The sequence below is a fragment of the Stegastes partitus genome, unplaced genomic scaffold, assembly GCF_000690725.1.
Source record: "Stegastes partitus isolate 25-593 unplaced genomic scaffold, Stegastes_partitus-1.0.2 Scaffold173, whole genome shotgun sequence".
In the NCBI taxonomy this organism is placed as follows: Eukaryota; Metazoa; Chordata; class Actinopteri; family Pomacentridae; genus Stegastes; species Stegastes partitus.
In genome coordinates, this window is record NW_007577904.1 from 546107 (window position 1) to 564630 (window position 18524).

An 18524-nucleotide genomic window follows, 5' to 3' on the forward strand; every position below is an offset into this window, starting at 1 on the left:
ATGTGAGCATGTAACATTGATTCACTACTGGAAGACAGCACATTTTCCCTTTTCTCTGTGGGCCATTTAGACTGCTAAGGCTAGCATTTGAAAAATACTTACCTTGTTATAGAAAGTTTAATGTCATATGCAATTGTTTGACCCTTATGAATATTAAAGGATCCCATCTCTGGCCTATTAAAAATGCATGTGGCTTTGTGGTTGTTGATCACGTTTAGAACGCCCATGCAAATTGGACTGTCTTCCCTGTCAAGGCCTAAGATGAATAATGTAGTTGTGTTGTATATTCAGGGACACACCATTGACAGTCAATTAACAAGTTTGATTGGTGTGTGAACTCATTCTTTTGAACTGTTAATTTTATGTAAATAGTATTCCCTCTCCCTTCTCCACTGTCTCTCCCCCATCCAGGTCCAAGACAGAAAGATGTTCTCCCACCACCACAAACCCCCAGATCCCCAATTCCACCTCCCACTAAGAGTAACCAGAGTGGGATCCTTAATAATTGATCATCACACACCTGCTTCGTAGAAGCAATGGGAGTGTGCCTTTAACAGTCGAGGGGCCCCATGCTAGCCCCTTTTGATATTCAAATTGACAAATGGTAGCTGGCCTTTATGAATTCAGAATGGAGCGGGCTTCTTTTCACGGGGACGAGCTTGTTAAGAGATTCTGGCCACCCGTCCAACCTGATGGAGCTGCTCTTTGTCGAAGTGGATATGATGGCATTTGATGGCTCATAAATGGAATGCCAATGACAATTTGTTGTTGATGTGTGGGAATCTGGCTTTTATGTTCGGCAGTCGCAGTAATGCAGACTCTTGGGCAGATTGTGCGAGCAGGTAAATGATCTGGTGATTGATCCACATGGTTGAAAGCAGTGAGGGCCTTATCTCCCCCACTCCCCTTGTTCGTCTTCCCTCCATCTCTTGTTTCCTGCGCTGTCCCAATAATTTGGAGTCGCAGAGATGGGAGCTGAAGATTCATCAAAGTTGACAAGTGAACCCAGGAGCTGTGGATCATGGCAAACCCATTTGATTATGGAAATAGCCATGACTATGTCTGCCCCGTAGCGAAACACTTGTGTGGCTGGGATCTTGTTCTGCTAGTATTCCATAACAGGCAGATTTTAGACACTTCCGAAATGATGAATATTCTGTATGTTAAGTTTGATGACCACCTTTGTATGTGCTTTGGTGAGACAGTTAAATTCATTCAAACAAGGAAACCAAAAGATGTGTTTCAAATAAGTGGTAGAATAGGTTTGGTTTAGGGGGCGCCAAGTCTTAAACAGCAAACGCTAATCCTGGTAATCTTATTGTGAAAAACGATACATCTGACTGTGTCTTTGCTGATCACTAAAAGACCTCGTCTTGGGTCATGTATCAATTGATCCTCCCTGGAGATCTGTGTGTGCTCCAGGGTCTCTGAAATTCTCAACATGTCACCAGCAAGTATTTGCATTGACCAGCAGCTAGTGTCCAGCCCTAATGCCATCCAATATCAAACAGTGGTGAGCTGCAGGGTCTCTAAAGGCCTGACCTCCTTAATGCCACTCTTCATCCCTATTCGTCTGTCTGCATTAAACAGATAGATTTTTTTTCAGGCTTCATTATTCAAAGAGCTTATTTCTAACAAAGGTATTTAACAGAGAATTGAGCTTATTATCACATAGTTAATTATGCTTATAAATAACACCAGTGCCGCTGAGATATATTGGCATGCTTCTCACAGAATACCTGCTTGTTTAAGAGCTGTGAAATGAAAATTGTTGGTGATAAAATGCTGAAAAACGGGAGAGGTGGAACTTGTTAATTAATGCACCGCTAATCAAGCATATACTTATAATTAATGTTAATTTGATTATAGCACCTCATTGAATAGTGTACTTCAAAAAAAAAAACTAATTTTGGAGTTTGATAGCTTTCTTTTCTCTAATTGCAGTTTAACAGTGTTCAAGTTCATATGTGTCTAATTAATCATCTCTGTTTTTTGTTGTAGTGGGTAATACACTGTCTTATAGCCGGAGATCTGCAATTTATTGAAAATAAATACACAGCATTTGACAGTATATTGCAAACCCCCAACTGAGGTCACTTTTGCTTTACAAGAGATTTAATATCCACAAATATTTATATAATTGCCTTATTAATATGCTAATGAAATGTTGTTTTATTAGGATTCATGACTCAAATTCACTTCTCATTGGCTTTATGAGGTGTAATTGGCAACGCTTGTATTCCTTTTGTTCGGTATCGCTGCCAAATGTTACCTTACAAGCACATTTTTTTGCCATCAAGGTGGATGTCAGGGCCCATTGCTTTGGTTCTTCAAGGAAATATTTGAGCAACTATTGGAAACATTGCATTAAAAATTTTAACCAACGTTCATGGTTTCCACTATTCTTGTGACTTTTCTGCTCTCCTGGCTTTTCTTTAGCACTATTTCAGGTTGAAATGTCTCAACAAATAATGATTGTGATGAAATATGCTATGGACATTCATAACCTCCTCAGGATGGATTATAACACTGAGCAAATATCAGCCAAACTGATATCTAATTATCCAGTGTCCACCTCAGCTCTGCTTTGTGGTGACTAATAGCATCTTAGCTGCCAGCATGCTCTGCTAAGATGGTACAGTCACGAAACATCATATCTGCTAAACGCCAACACGCTGCCATTGTCATTGTGAGAACGCCAGTATGTTTTTACCATACCACCACCTTTATATTTTCTCCTTGTATGTTCTCTTTTCCAGGTGGATGAGGTGGTGTTCTGTGCAGGTCAGATTGCTTTGGTTCCCTGTACCATGCAGTTGGTAAAAGCCGGCACCTACACGCAGACCCGCTTGTGCTGCAGTCACGTGAAGAAGGTTCTGGAGGCCGTGATCGGCAGCTTGACTCTGGCTCATATTGTCCAGATCCACTGCTACACCACACGACACCAAGACATCGGGATGATCAGGGCCGTCTGGGAGAGCGTGCTGAGGGCCGCGGAGGAAGAGAAGGTCAGCCACTGAGAAGTGGGATTTTTGTTTATGAAATATACGGCAGTAGTTAAAGAGAAGATTAGTGTCTGACTTTTTTATTATAGATGCAGAGGAAATATTGATCATACATAGGATGAACACATGTTTAATGGATTAAAAGACAGTGGGATTCAATGAATAAGTAAAAGAGGAGAAACTTGATATGGTATCCAAGTTTTTCAGAGAGCCCTTTCAGAATTGTGTTTTATAGTTGTGAAATAAGGGAAGGTTCCTCGCCCCTCTCTGCCCCCTTGAGACCCAAGCCGCTGCTACTGATATTTACCAGTGAGTGCACTCATGAAAAGTTGATGATGTGGGAAACGCTTGTGTCTTTGATAATGTGGAGCTTGGCACAGAAGCAGATGTCTTCCTCAGAGCCTCCCTAATCCTTTGCCCCCACACACCATTTTGGAGCTCCGCTCAACTCTCAGAGCAGCTTATCCCCCTCCACACCCCTCTTTCCTGCCACCTCCCTCCATCCTTCCCTCCATTCCACCGCCCTGGCTTACAACCCCTGCTCCATGCGTCTAATAGGGGCTGCAGTCTCCCTTGGCAGCCCTTCTCCTCCCACAGTAATCTGCCTAGCCATGGGAATAGGGCCTCGGGGAGAGAGGCAGGAGCCCACCTCCAACATGTGGCTTGGTGTTGTGGTGAACAGTGTTAAAGACCAGGGAGAAAAAGTGTCAACTTTGTGTCAGTTCACAGCACACTTTAAAGTATACCAGTATGTCCAATTCTAAATGTTATTTAAATCCATAAAGCTCTCAAATGTGAGATATTTATTCCAAAACATAAACTGTAGTTCTCGTTCAGCAGTCAAGAGCTGGTTGAGCTTTTTGTTCATTTATTTGACACATTTTGCCTTATTGTAACTCACAGTGGAATAGAATTCTTAAATACCTTGACAGTTCAATGCCAATTTAGCATACAGCCTGTGTCATTTATATAGCAGGGCTAACCAAGGGCAAAGCTTTGGGAGGTGACAGGACCAGGTTCGTGCCAGAGATCACTGAAGATGGACAACGTCGTCCATCTGTTGTGCTTCGATGCAGCGCATCAGAGCAATCACAAATATTCATCTCGCTGACCCTCAGCTTCTATCAGGAGACCATGTTGGAATTTCAGCTGACACCCAGATTAAGCAGCACTAATTGACAGCTCAGGGTGTCTCACCTGTAAACAGGTTTTAGAGCAGAGCTAGTTCAGGTGCTGGGTTATTATCCTGACCACACGCTCTGTCTTTGACAAATCCTCAGACTTTACGCTTTCTTTTAGTTCACTTTCAGATGTAGTGGGAGCTATTGTTTCATCCCAGACTAGTTAAATACTCTGTCCAAGGGTCGGGGAATTACACAAAGCACCAGCTCATTTAAATTGAGTGTAATTAAAATCTTTAACTATGGCCAAATGTAGCTTGTGTAACTCTCAGAGATCAGAAATATTGCAAAGGCGTACTGCTTCACTTACAGGCATGAGATGGTGTCTTCAAATACAATAAAAAATCTGAATTGCATCGACTTAGTCACTCTATAGGTTAGTAACAAGTAAATCTAACTTATAGAACCTTTTCAAAATGTTCTCCAGAAAGAGATAATCAAAAGGAGAGACAGAGAAAATTTAATAAAATAAACCGTCATTAGAAAAGTGACTTAATATGTTCTAATAACCAGTTAAATACGGATGCTGCACAACACCACAGAACTCCACAGCCTGCTTATGTTTACTGTCAGTTAGTTTCTGTTCTTTATGTTCTGATGAGCTGCTGATGGGATTTAAAAGAAAATAATGATATAGTCTTACTCAGTCAAATACAAAGACATAAAGAATATTCTTTTCAGACAACAGACCTCTGAAGTGCATGTTTATGATAGAAACAGCAATGCCTAGTGTGTCTGTGAAGCCACAGGGCCATGTTGTTGTTGTGCGTTGATAATTTCTCTAATCAGGTGGATGAAGAAGCTTGCAGGGTTAATTGGGAGCATACTGGAGTCGCTACAAGTGTGAAATTGTATTTACGGTGCATTAAACCACAAAGAGCCTGTTTGTCTGTGTGCATGCAAGTGTGTGTGCGTGCAAAAGGTTTGATGAACAGGGAGATGTTGATGTGATAAGTCAATAAATGTTAAACAAACCTCCTTTTTTTTAGTTATGCTCCTGTATTCATAAACCACCTGGTTATTTTAGAGAAAAATGAGAGGATTAAGGAATTCATTGACTTTGAGGAAATTTGATTTATGATAAATGTGACTTAGTGAACTAAATTTGCAGTGTAGAGAGTTTTCCTTCCTGTACATCACGGGAAATCTGCTTACTTTGGACTTTTCAACTAAGTGTGGCCACTGCTGTGATTTTGAAATGGCCTCACATCCTTAAACTTTCCTTCACCCCACTGACATGGCCGTGTGTGTTTCATTTACACAAATAGTCTGACGAGCTTCAGAGTGGAATCTTGAGAAAAGAGAGTGAATGAGGGAGCGAATAGGAAGGGATATTATAGCAGACTGACAGCACTACAGTAAGTGCTGAGACATAGAGCCACATGCTGAAGGCATCCTGCTGGGCAGGAAATGTAGGGGAACTGGCTAAGCAGCGCAGTCCCATCAGCTCCCTGCTGTTCCCCGCCTTTACACCACTTCCTTATTACCGTGTTTACCGTTCGGCTTTCACGCCTCTCGGCCCTCCAACCCGCCACACGCTCCAGGCACATGGACGCGAGTTAGAGGGAGGAAAGTGGGGAGAAAGAAAACAAACATAAGGAGAAGCAGGTCACACCCCATCAGTGTGGAGAGCTGAGCGCAGCACATTCAGACTATATGCTTTTACCTGCTGCCTACAGAGTGAGAGAGCACACGGGGAATGGCTGCATGCCCTGCAACTGAAGTGGCATGAAGTAATGAGATGGATTGTGTTAAGTGGCTGGTCTAGAGTAGAACAGGGCCCTCTACACACACACTTTCTGCCACCAGCCAGCCCTCCCAACTTGCAACTCCAGCACTCAGCGCCACCATATATCAAACTTTGTATTTTATCGGATTAATTTAATTAATGATCTCTGGTCAGGTAGGAATGAAAGTGTTCCCTCCTGTCACTCGTCTGCCAGGGAAGCTCACAGTAATAGAGCTGTGACCACAGATCATACGCATAAATGCACAGCATGTGCACATATAGAAACACACACAATACTGCAACTTTAGCACATTTAGTTCCACAGAACTGCTGAACAAACTTCCCACCTAATGTAACATTGTGGTAGATACATGAATAAAGAAACAAACAGGGGCTGATGTAACCTCGTCCGACAGCTCTGACAAAAAGTCAGCAACTGTACCGCGACAATAAAGTCCTGCCAGAGGCTGGAGCACAGGACTGAAGTCCCCTGATCTCCTTGCAGACGGTCGGTTGGGTATAGGACCTCGGCATCCAAGGCCTGCAGGGTGGCCTTTAAGCCTGGCTGAGCAAGACCCCCCTGTCCTGTCACTCCTCTCCCCAGTTCCCACTCTCTGTTCCATGTTCAATCACTATTGACAAGTGCAGGAGCAGTTCCCTCTAGGAGAATACCTAGCCCTCCGCCAGAAGTGTTAATATAACATTTATCAAAGCATTGGACACGTATGTGGGCTGTCACTTTGTCTGACATGTTAAGAGGTCTGTGCTGACATGGTTATTGTTCTGCTCCTGCGATTGTTATTGTTGATCACTTCAAGCTCACCGTCTTCAAAATCAGCAGAGTAGAGAAATCTGAGCCTAAGCCCTTCACAAATACTCGCCGTGAACACCTGCATTTTTCATTTCTGCTACTCTTCAAGGCAAGAGGTTAGCTGTTGATACACAATTAAGCGTTTGCTAAAGTTTAATCTGAAGGTAAGTGCTGCTTCAGTGAATCTGGTGGATTGGGTCACGATCGGTCCGTCTGTTGAAGGGACAAAGAGGCCGCCATCTGCTCTTGTCAATGATTTCTTTTTCTTTTTTTTTTTTGGTGAGTGAATATCAAAATAAAATGTAAGTAACCTGTTATTATTCTGCACTTACGAAGTGGGGTGTAAGTGGATGAAAATTGATCCAGTAAATTGAAAAGGGGGTTAAGTGTTTTTGCCCTATCGACTCTGACTGAAATGACGGTTATATAAAACACTCATTTCTCTCCCATTAGCAGATGAAGCCACAGCCAAGTATTATTAGAGGGCCACATTGTAGCACTGCTCCAAGACATTTTGTTACAGCTAATGGCCTTCAGTCCAAAGGAGGAAAAAAAATAAAGATATTTTGGCTCTGTGGATAAAATTGAGGCAGTTTTCCACTAAATGTGTGTGGTGAAACTGCTATAACATGCTGTGAGTGATCTTCTTAGGAAGGTGAGAAGTCATCTTGGATGGGACCTGTCATGTTACAAATGCAGCTCAAAGTGAATGCATTTGTACATTTTATTTATGGTGGCTGCGAGCACTATGGATTCTTTCTGGATTGTTTGTACACTATCATTACCAAGGGTCACCTCACATTAATTGATAGCCTGTCAGTCTGTCAAGTAAAAAGGCCGTCCTAGTGCTGTGTGGTAGCATTTTTATGATGTGCTTTACAATAATGTTGGTGGAGTAGTGTTTATGATCAGAAAACACAGCATGTGTCTCAGCAGGAGGGCCACACATCTGATTGTAGCGTTTTGGCACAACACAGTATATAATTTTCCACCCGGTTCATTTGAATATCATCTGCCTACATTGCAGGAGTTGCTGTGGGAATCTGAGATGATCAAACTCGCACAATTACTGGTGGTCGTTGTGCCTGCCTTACCCAAGAATGCAGCCGTTGAGCTTCACGTAACCGCAGTTCAGGACGATCCCGCCGAAAGAACAGTCTGTCACACGACTACAGCGGTGCCGTGTGGATCCATCGAGTGCCACACTGTACTGTCTTCTGACTGCCGTAGCGCTTCGCTGTCGCTCTCCCTGGCTGCCCGTGGTGAGAACCTGGAGGTCACTGATGTAAAGAGTGTAACAGAAGAAGTTGCCACTGCTTTCAAGGAAGCAGTGAAGAAGATGGAGCTGGTGTCACAGTGTGCTCGGGTCTTCTACAAGTGCAACCACTCACTGGCTCAGCAGATTGTTAAAGGTATGTCACTGTATCTCACTTAAGACACTACACACAAGATTTAGAACGATCTAATATTTATAGTTATTAAGAGGATTCATCCTAAATAAGCCGTTCTGTTAAATACAACACTTCTGAGTTAAGTTAAGCCCCACATCACTGCATTAATGAAAACAAAGTGACAGGTTGTCTCTCCCCGCTCCCTTCTCAAAGAAAGTTTGAGCTGACATTGGTTAAGTCAACATGCAGTATTCAAGGAAACAGCCTCTCCTGAGGATCTCCACTTCTTCCTGTGTTTAATTATTGTCAGCCATTTGTTGTGTCTACACGGCGTACAGTAACCCAAGCAGCTGGCACAGTCTTTTGTCACCATTACACTTTCATACGCCACCGTCTCCTGCTCCCATTGAATTGTAGGTTCTCGTCAAGGCAAATGTGGAGCGGTATTTGTTTTATCCTGAGAGATGTTCTCTCTGAGGGAAAAGGGCGATGAGCACATCGATCACACGGGCTCAGTTGTCAAGTCATCGCCGAAGCAGTCAATTAACATTTTTGAGTCAGTGCCAAGCCAGCCATCTTACTGTCACTTCTAGCTTTGACATAATTCATCGTTCTGAGGACGTGAAATTATAGTTACCAGTAATGAATAGGAAAAAGGTTGATCTGTTTAGAATATGTCTTGATGTGCATGACAGACGAACGGGGCTATTTGTTTTGTTACCTAATTATATAATTGTTGTTGAACATTGTTTCATGATATATGAAGCCTGTTTCTTCTGTCATCCACAACAGCAGGAAGAGAATTTAGCAGTAAGGAAAATTATTAAAATGTTGCAAATGTTTGTATTTTCAGTACAATAGACAGAAAAAATAAAATAAAATAAAGCTTTTAAATATAAAGGTTTTTTTCACAATGTGAGTTATTTTGATAGAAGCCATTAACTGTGTTACTGGGTCATTGGTTAACTGGAGCAACATCAACCTCCATCTTTACCCTTGACATGTATGTTTCTTCGATTATGGACAGCACAGACTGCTTCCCTAAAACCATTTACTGACTCATCACTGAGGTGGAATCTGCTACCTTACAGTGCATGCACAGCCGAGCCCTGGAAGCTCACCCACGGGCGTTTTTATGGGTCACAGCCGATGCTCATTGGGTGATGAATCCAAAAAGTCAAAGGAGGAAAAGTAACACCTCTGGCGCTAGCAGTCACAGCCTTGCAACTGCTGCTGTCAGCGAGCAGACAGAAAACACTGGAGCAAAATGTGACTGCACACCCCCTCCTTTGGTTCCTTGCGTTAGGATTCACAGCTGATAGACATGACATATGGTTCAAATGAAACCTTTAAACATCTTGTCTCAACTCGTTACTTACGATAGAAAGGTTTTCTCAAAGATAGGCCTCCACAACTCGACCAAAACTTCAACTTTTAGCGAGGAACGTAAATAAGCGTTTACAAAGTAATGTAAGAAAAAGTTAAGTGATCAATGAAATGTGTGATTTTACATAGAAACTATAAAAATTAAATAAGATTCAATCCCTTTAAACAAAGCTAGTTTAGCTAATTTAAATATAATCTGAAAGCCCTATAGAAATTTATTTTTCTGTGGGTTTGTCTCGACTCCGTTCGCCTACAAGAAATCATGTGATTTATTGTAAATACAGAAATATTGCTTGTACGTCTTCCATTTCCTCGTGGTTCTGCTGCACACGCGTGGCCCCTCAGCCTCGCTGTTTATTCTCCTTGGACAAAATGAACAATTTTCGTGAGCCAACACTTGCTAATTACTGCCTCGTTTACCGGTTAATTTGACCAGTTTGGGAGTCAGTGTAGCACAACTAAAAACCACTGGCTCTGGGCCTTGGCCACCGCTTAAAAGCCCCATAAACCCAGCAGGCATCATCTATTCCACACAGGAACACCCTTTTCTTTTCCTTTCCATCACAGCCTTCCCTTGACACCCCTCTTCCTTTTCACTTAAGCTTACAATATTTATATAGTAATCGGTTCAAACAAAAAAAACGGCGGTTAATGTTCGGAATAAAAGCGTGTTGCGGGCATTAGTAATGGTTTGGTTTTGAAAACACAGAATTTTAACAGCAGCCTTTTCAACTCCCTGTGTGTTTGCAATGAATAATGGCTGGTTCTCTTGGGTTGATAGCTTAGTCCCATCTAATGCTAATGTGATGGCTTTTTGAATCTTACAGCTTCTGTCCACAGAGCTTCACAATAAGGCTCCCCGTGTTGCCCAAAGTGGGGCTGAGAGACCAGGGGAAGGGGATTGGGTATGTGATTGGGAGTGCTCATGGGATTTTGTGTGGATTTTACAGAAGCATTTATAGAGATTGGAGGCAAAGCAGTCTGTGTCTTTGCTCGCTTTTCACTTAAAAAGACAAAAAAAAACAAATTGCATGGTCATTCATGTCACCTTCACCCCCCTCGTCTCTCTCATTCATGCATAAGCAGGCATGTCTGTGTGCACAAACGCTGAAAGAGACTCTCAAAGAGAGAGTGCAATTATTTTCTATCCGTTGGTACAAAGATTAAAACATCCTAACATAAAACAGGCTTAGTGAGCAAGGTGTGATGAAGGGTATGTTTCTTCTCCTAATAAAACCATCGCCTGTCTGTGATCTCCATCGCTCGTTCAGTTGTCAGCTAGCCATCTCCAGAGGATCCTGCTTCCCAGGGTGCGCCACATGCTCTGATAACACATATTTAGGCTTTTAATGCCCTCCAAAAAAGGCCTGTGTTCAGTGGGGGCATTTTAAGCTGTACTGCATATTAGCTAATTAGGGTGTGGGGGCTCTTTGTAAGGATGTTTGTCATGCTGCGTGTGCTTCAAATGAAAGAGAATGGGGCATATAAAATAGCATTGGTAACCTCTATGTCCGGATTTCTCTTTCTGTAAGTTCACACCGATGTCAAAGAGTAGCACTACAGCACTAGTAGATGTTATTAAAAGAGCATTTTATTTCCCCAAAACATGATCAGGAGTTACATCTTGACATGCATTACATTAGACACACGTCATCGTGAATGTAGCTCGATTGACACTTTTAACGCTGATGGTACAACTGTGCCACAGCATGCTTTCACAGATGTGTAACTCAATTATAACCATAGCAGATCACAGTGACCACACCCAAGTCCCAGCCAACACGCTGGTAAATCAGAAGAAATAAGGCAGCACACTCAACCAACGAGACAGGAACACTTGCGACCAATTAGTGCACAGAGCCGAGGAGGGAAGGGGCAACGTCCCAGCTGGCTGCTGCTAAATAGACAGGCTGTCATCAGGACTGGGCTCTGAGACACTCAATGAATTCTCACATGTCCGCTGTCCGTCTGTAGTCCGGCCACACACAAACACACACGGACACACTAATAACGTGTCTCAGCTCCAGTAAAGCTGAGTAGCAGTCCCAACACAGCTAACTAACATCCCGACTCAACAGGAGCACAGGATCCATTCCACCAGATACCCCCAACAAGCTGCTCAATTGTCCAAAAGAGCAAATTGAGAACCGCCTTTTCTTATGTGTGTGTGTGTGTGTGTGTGTGTGTGTGTGTTTGCTTGTACAAGGCTCTATGTGCAAATTTGGGAGGGGTAGATTAGAGTTCAGTCCTTGCTGACCATATGTCTGCACTGCAGGGAGATGAATGGGTTTGGGGTGAGGGGCTGCAATCTGCCAAGTATTTAAGAATGCCAATAATTTGTAAATAGGCCGGCGTTCCTTGGTCGAGGGGTTAAGTGCAGCCTCTGTCTCAGGACACCCCCAGTGGGACAGCAATGTGAGAACCTGACGTCCAACTCCAGCTTCAGTTCTCATTAAACTAACACATCCTCTTTTTTTTTTTTCTCACTTTTCCCGGTTCCCACCTCTGCCTTCCAGGACTTGAAGAAAGTTTCAAAAGTGCTCTAGCAGATTCCAGTCCGTCCATGGCCCTGGTTCCAGTCCTGGACTTGCCTGACTCCCAGATCCTCCACCTGTCCTGCTGGCTCAGTTTATAGAAACACAGCCAGAGTCAACAACCAGACTCCAGCCATCCACAGCACTGGAATTCAGTGGAGCTTTTCTGGAGGAACAACTCTTGACAGCCCAACACCTAATGACTTACAACAGGGCATCGGTAAATGTGGAAAAGAAAAAACTGCATAACTGCTCATTAATGCTGACTGCTTAGTGCAGCTGATTGTTGAAATGCAAAGCTGTATGTGTCTCCAAGTGGTTTTGATGGTGTGCGGTTTTGAGGATGTGTTTATTCCATTTCAAGCCCCTGAACTTAGGCCAGTAATCCACTCTGTCCTCCGCTGGAGTTGTATACTGCAGCAGCTGTTACTTCTACCTCACACAAGTCTTATGGAACTTATATAACCTAAAGCCACATACCAGAGGACTAGAGAGCCTAGTCTACAAAAGGAGACACCAGCAGTGTCTCATTCCACGAGGCGATAAACTGTATCCCCTGATATCCCACCGTTTCTGGTAGAATTTCTCTTAGCACGCTAGCTAACACCCCTCATAAAGGCCTAGCACCGCTGCTGACACCATCTGTTCAGCTGTAAACCTATAGATTTACTGTGTGACTGGTTTGTGGCTGTGTGTGATGTGTTAGGATGAGGCGAGTGTGTTTCTCTTGCTCATGCTCCGCGGGACTCAAGGTATGTTATTATTGTGTAATAGGCAATCAGCACCAAGCACCTGAAAAGATTAAGCCTCTTTATGCTTTCTATTGATTCTAAGGCAGCCTGGTTAATAGGAGAAGGACGCCACCGCGCACCGCCGCGGGCCAAGCGAGTGTATGAGTGTGTGCGTTGGTCATCATGAGGACACAGTGTGACCATGTGGGAAGAAAATAACACTATTAACCATTGCTCCTGGAACATTTCTTTTCTCAAAGATCATGAACCGTATTGATAATCGGAGTTGGAACGCATCTTCAGCCCGACTGTTCTCTTCATCACGGCTTGTGATGGCAGCAGAGTGGAGTGGAGCTATTGATCTTCGCCCACCACAGTGTTGTTTTGATTATTGTTATCAAAAATTGAACAATAGAGGCGGCCAATGGAGCCTGAAGATTTTTATTGAGGGTTGAAAAACACAAACAAGCAATTATTTATGAGAGCGAGCAAGCCAATGCCCCGTAACTATACCGTGTGTGTTAATGTTCCCCTGTTTGGTTTGAAAAGGCCCCACCAGGAGGATTTTCTGAATTTCTGAATGGCGCAGCGATCAAGTAGTAAGATTTGGATGTTTCTCATTAGCCGTTTTCACGCACTCCTACATGTAAGTAAACACTCGTAAATTTCATCTGCAAACATTTAATTATATTTAAATGTTTTCAATAGATGTGGCTGTTTAACACCCACAGATTTGGCAAAAACACACATAGTAAAGAGAGAGTGTTTACTCTGTCACTTATCTTAGTTTTTAATTGTCTGAATGCAGCGTGTTGCCAAATACGACGATGCACGTCTTCCTTAGCTGCTGCTTTACAAAGAAGATTGAGGAGCGGTTTTGTTCAGATTAAGTGATGCAAATGAAGAAGAAACACGTCAGACAAGGGAAATCTGTTACAATCACACTGAACAGAAATATAAATGGTCTTCTTTTCTGACTTAGAGAAAAAGTTTTAAAAATCTCATCTTAAAGAGGTAAATTTAACCAACTGTGTACAAAAAGTGTTTGAACCATTCAGCTGGTAACAAGTTCAGTTAATCCACAGCCTGGTCAGCTTTGGCTTGAATGATCCGATAGTGTGACAGGTACACATATACGGCTTTGAACAGCAACTATGAAAGTGTACCTTGAAATGCAGCTTTATTCATATGACCTGATGACAAGAGAAAGACGAGAACAGGCTGAATGCTGCATGTCAGTTAAGGCTGCAGCTTGAATGTCCACAACTTCACTATTTGTCGTCTATGAGATCATTTCAGACCGTGGACAATCTGCCACATGATGCGTGATCCTCTCCGCCAAAATGTCCACCAACTTCACATGGGACAACCTCAATAGCTCAGTGTGTCGCAGACTTCACTGATTTGTGATTTCTGGTTTACGACCTTAGTCTCCATCTGCCCGTTACCATTTCCAGTGTAGCGCATGCTTGGTTGTTTTGTGACGGCCACTCTGTTGTAAAGATGTTGCGTGTTGGAGCAGCAGATACTTATTCCCCTATTTTGATAAGAATAAATAAAAGTAAAATATTACATGCTGTGTCAGTGTTTTTGTAATTATATAGGTGGTAGATTTAACTTAATCATTTAAAATCCTAACTTGCAAATGTTTCTTAATTGAGTTTTTAATCCGTCCAGCTCTTCTTGAGAGTACAACAACAACAACAGTACAAAGAATTCACGTTACAAAACAAGAAAATACAAGACTCGGCTTTTCAGTAAACACAGAGGAGCACAGCCACGAGAATTCATTGCACAGCAACCACTTGTCGATCACACGGCAAACATTACATTTTGTCTTTCAGCGGGAATGTTTTCATACAGACACAGGCACAGCCACAAGTATATCTTCACAACCTCATCATAACCAATGTGATGGCCCATGGCAGACACATTTCTTTGTGTCCTTACCGCTGTGCTTCCTCACAAAATGAATAAAGACAGGGTGACATTTATTTTTCTCATGTGTTTTGTCAACTGTACATTTTCTACCAAGCTGACCTGCAACCACTCTGCAAACAAACTGGCTGTTGTGGCTAATATTGTCCTTTGTGCGCAATGTACCAGCCCGCGGCCCTTGTCATTGTGGCCTTGCACATGGACTTTAACTGTGCGTTTCTTCCTCCAGGCAAACCCAGCTGATGTGTGTGACTCTCTTTCCCCATAGCAGTGAGCTACAGTAGGGGAGCCCGGCTCAGAAGCAGCCTCGCCGCATGAGACGCCTCCTCACATTGTGGTCTGCCTGCCTCAGTAACTGTGGTTTTGTTTGTTTTCATGTTTGAATCCTTTTTGTTTCGTAATGTATTGTTTTCTTCCCCTGACGTATTGTGAAAACATGTCTTTATGGTCACAGCACTGACTTAATGGAACTTTCTCTACGTGCAGAACTGTCAAGCCCACACGTGCTATTGAGCGGTGTCTGCTTCCCTCTTGTGGTCAATATAAGAAGTGCAGGTAGAACACATGGGAGCTTTCAGTTACGCTTGTACAGAATTTAAATTCATATCCTGAGTAAAATGATTTGTAAATGAATCCTAACAACATTGGAAATAGAAATATGTTTTTTCTCATTTTGTAGATCATTGAAATGTTTGCTTTCCACATTCTGTGTGTAAAGACACTAAAACATTTCTGAGTATCACACAGATGATGCACTTTTGAATTTTACATTTTGGAGGTTTTGTATTTTCTAATTTTTTGTGATTTGATGATCAAACGGTATTACTTTATTTTTTACAGTACAACAAAGGCAATTAAATTCTTACTTTGTGACTTTTTGCTGCACACATTTTTATCTGTTCATACAGTCGTCCTCAGATGTATTCATATCCTTCCATTAAAGAAAAGGCAAAATTCACAAGAGTCACTCAAATAACTAGAAACTGAAAAAAACTAATAATAAATAAAACATTTGATAAATTATAATTTAGTAAAATAAGGCATCGCTTTTGAATTGTGCTTGAAAAGAATAAAATAATAATAATTAAAAAAAACAAAAAAAAAACAACACCCGATCCCTGGACAGATTACAGCACTTTGCTGGTGAGCAGTGGCCAAAATCAACACACCTGTCAACAGGTGCAGAAGTCTGACTGAGAGTTACAGAAAACACCTGATTGCAGTGATTGGCTCAAAGGGTTGTTCAACAAAATAATAGTTTACGGGTCCCATCATGCTTGTTTGTTTGTTTGTTTTATTTCTGTTGAACCACAATTCAAAAGCAATGTCATGATTGTCATTAATTAAATTTTTATTTATTATCACTTTTGTGAATTTCAACATATTTCAGTGACAGCTGTTTTTTTTCCTTCTTTAATGTGAGGGTACGAATACATTTGAGGACGACTGTATGTCTTCATAATGTGTGTCTTGTGCTCTGAACAAGTGGCAGAACTTGGATCAATTACTGATTCTCCAGATTTGATTTTAATATTCTGACGTGCAGAAAAAGCGCTAGTGTAACTAAAAGCGTTAACAATCAGTCCTCTCCTTTTAGCTGTGCCCATCAGTCATGGTAATGAGTCAGCATGTACAAAAATAACATAGCAGGCCTGTGACACTGGAACCCTTAAATTAAATGTAGCCATTACCATCGTTAGCTACACCCGTGTTTGACAATAAGGCTGCAACTAATGATTATATTCACTGATCTGTTGGTCTTTTTATCTACGTGTCAGCAACTCATTTGCTTAACTGTGTTTTTTTCATGGGAAAATTGTTGAAATGGTGTTTTCTGACGCCCAGTGTGACATCTTCACGTTGCTCGTATTGTCAGATCAAACATGAAAGATGTTCAGCTTAGAGTGGAACTTAATGTTTGGAATTTTTGCTTTCCTAAACTTAAATAACTAACTGATTGTCAGCGATGAGTTTTCTGTTGATCAAAAGCAGCACTGCAAAAGAAAAGAACCGTCCACAGCAAGAGAGGCCTGTTGGTGTTCCTGGAGTGTCCAGAAATGGAACAAACACACACAGACTGGTTCTTCATGTTATAACCAAACGCCTCCTAACGTTAGATATCCAGGAAATATCAGCGAAAACCTCCAGAAGGCCTCCAGAAAACACCAGATTATCTATAATACAATGTGCTACTTGTATAATCGTGTGACGGTAGCTCCTATTTTCTTCACTATGTACTCCAGAAAGCACATATTTATGGAGTAGACTGGTGTGAAGCACATTCTTAGATAACGTTGATTGAAACATTAATGTGATTTTTCATCATTTATAAAAAGGGAATATGGAGAGAAAAGCCACTGAAACACTACAATCTAATGTGACATACTTATAGTTTTGCTGTATAATGAATACATGTCATGGTGTGACAGACTCTTATTGTTGTAGGCTGGAGTTGATGGAGTTGCAATAGCTTATTGCATTTCAAGCTGCTAATGAGTCCAAAATGACTGCATTAGGTCATACATGAATGCAGCTAAAAGTTTCCCATATCTATGACAGGTTGTAAACCAGGGATGTCGAATCCTGGTCCTGGAGGGCCACAGTCCTGCATGTTTTAGATGTTTCCTTCTTCCAACACACCTGATTCAAATGATCAGGATCGTTATCAGGCTTCTGCAGAGCTTGATGATGAGCTGATCATATGAATCAGGTGTGTTGGAAGAGGGAAGCATCTAAAACATGCAGGATTGCGGCCCTCCAGGACCAGGATTGGACACCCCTGATGTAAACCCAGGTTAGATACATGAGCCTTTTGTGGGTCTTGAGCTTCCTGTAGTCTATGTTTACAACTTTTGTGCTGGCTTTTTAAAAGAAAAGAGCCGTTTTGGGTTTGAAGCAGACTGTTTGCAAGGTTGTTTATAATGATAGGCTACACATTGTTCTTTTAAATCACTTTGAATACTTATTTTGGCATCTTGCATTGTTCTGTTGTTTTTACATTTTGTTCTTTTATTCTTCCTTTATAACCAAACAAATATGCCACACTTCATACATTTATCCTCACGTGTTCCTACTCGAGTGTTCTGTGACTTCTGTCACTTCCTCCCTGCATTTATATTCAGTATTAGATAGTATTAACTTAGTTTCTTCTCTGTCCCATAGTGTGTGCTTTGGTTTCTCTGCCTCTGTGCAGGTCTTTCTGGCTCTGGAGCTGTTTGTGTCTGATGTGTAGCTACTGACTGCCCAGTATTTATGTTCTCTTGTTTGTGTTTGTCTCTGCTTTCCTTTCCTCCCTCCATGTGACTCTTCTCCCAGCTGTATTTTAAGTCTAACTTTGCAGGATATTTTCCTTAATTATTGAATTATCCAGGTAATTTGTAGAGTGTTTAACTTTGCAGGTCCTTAACCTTAATATTTAGGGGCTTACAGTCGAAATACAGTTTTGTTGTGTTTTGTGGCTCCTATAAACTCTGTAAAATGAAACCAGTTGAGATGTGAGGGTGTTTATTGCCAATCCTCAAGCCCCCCCACACACAACTTAACCTCCCAGTTTTACAAGCAAGAAGTCGTTTCATTAGCTGTGTAACACTAACTAACCGATGGACGTTCAGCTCAAACTGTGATTAACAGCTCCAACTTCAATCTCCTCATCAATCACAAGACTTTTCTCATTTCACTAATTTCAGCCTGCTCCTCTCAGTCCTCCTGACCGTGACCCAGAAATCCATCTTGGTGTGCCGTCACAAAGGACGTCTCAATTCCTGAAATGCATCTCGGACACAGACGATCGAGGAGGTTTGCTGGAGGAGCTGTGAGAT

The 18524-nt window shown here is 42.0% G+C and overlaps 1 protein-coding gene across 1 annotated transcript in view; it reads left to right on the forward strand.

The window, feature by feature from the left end:
* The window catches only part of dph6 (diphthamine biosynthesis 6), a 58856-nt gene extending 44516 nt beyond the window's left edge, over positions 1 to 14340 (forward strand). Inside the window, exons 13-15 of the mRNA XM_008279862.1 lie at positions 2760 to 3008; positions 7754 to 8138; positions 12020 to 14340. Coding sequence (XP_008278084.1) covers positions 2760 to 3008; positions 7754 to 8138; positions 12020 to 12138 — 753 coding nt within the window. The 3' untranslated portion in view covers positions 12139 to 14340. The remainder of the gene's footprint in view (positions 1 to 2759; positions 3009 to 7753; positions 8139 to 12019) is intronic.
* Positions 14341 to 18524: the final 4184 nt, after the last annotated feature.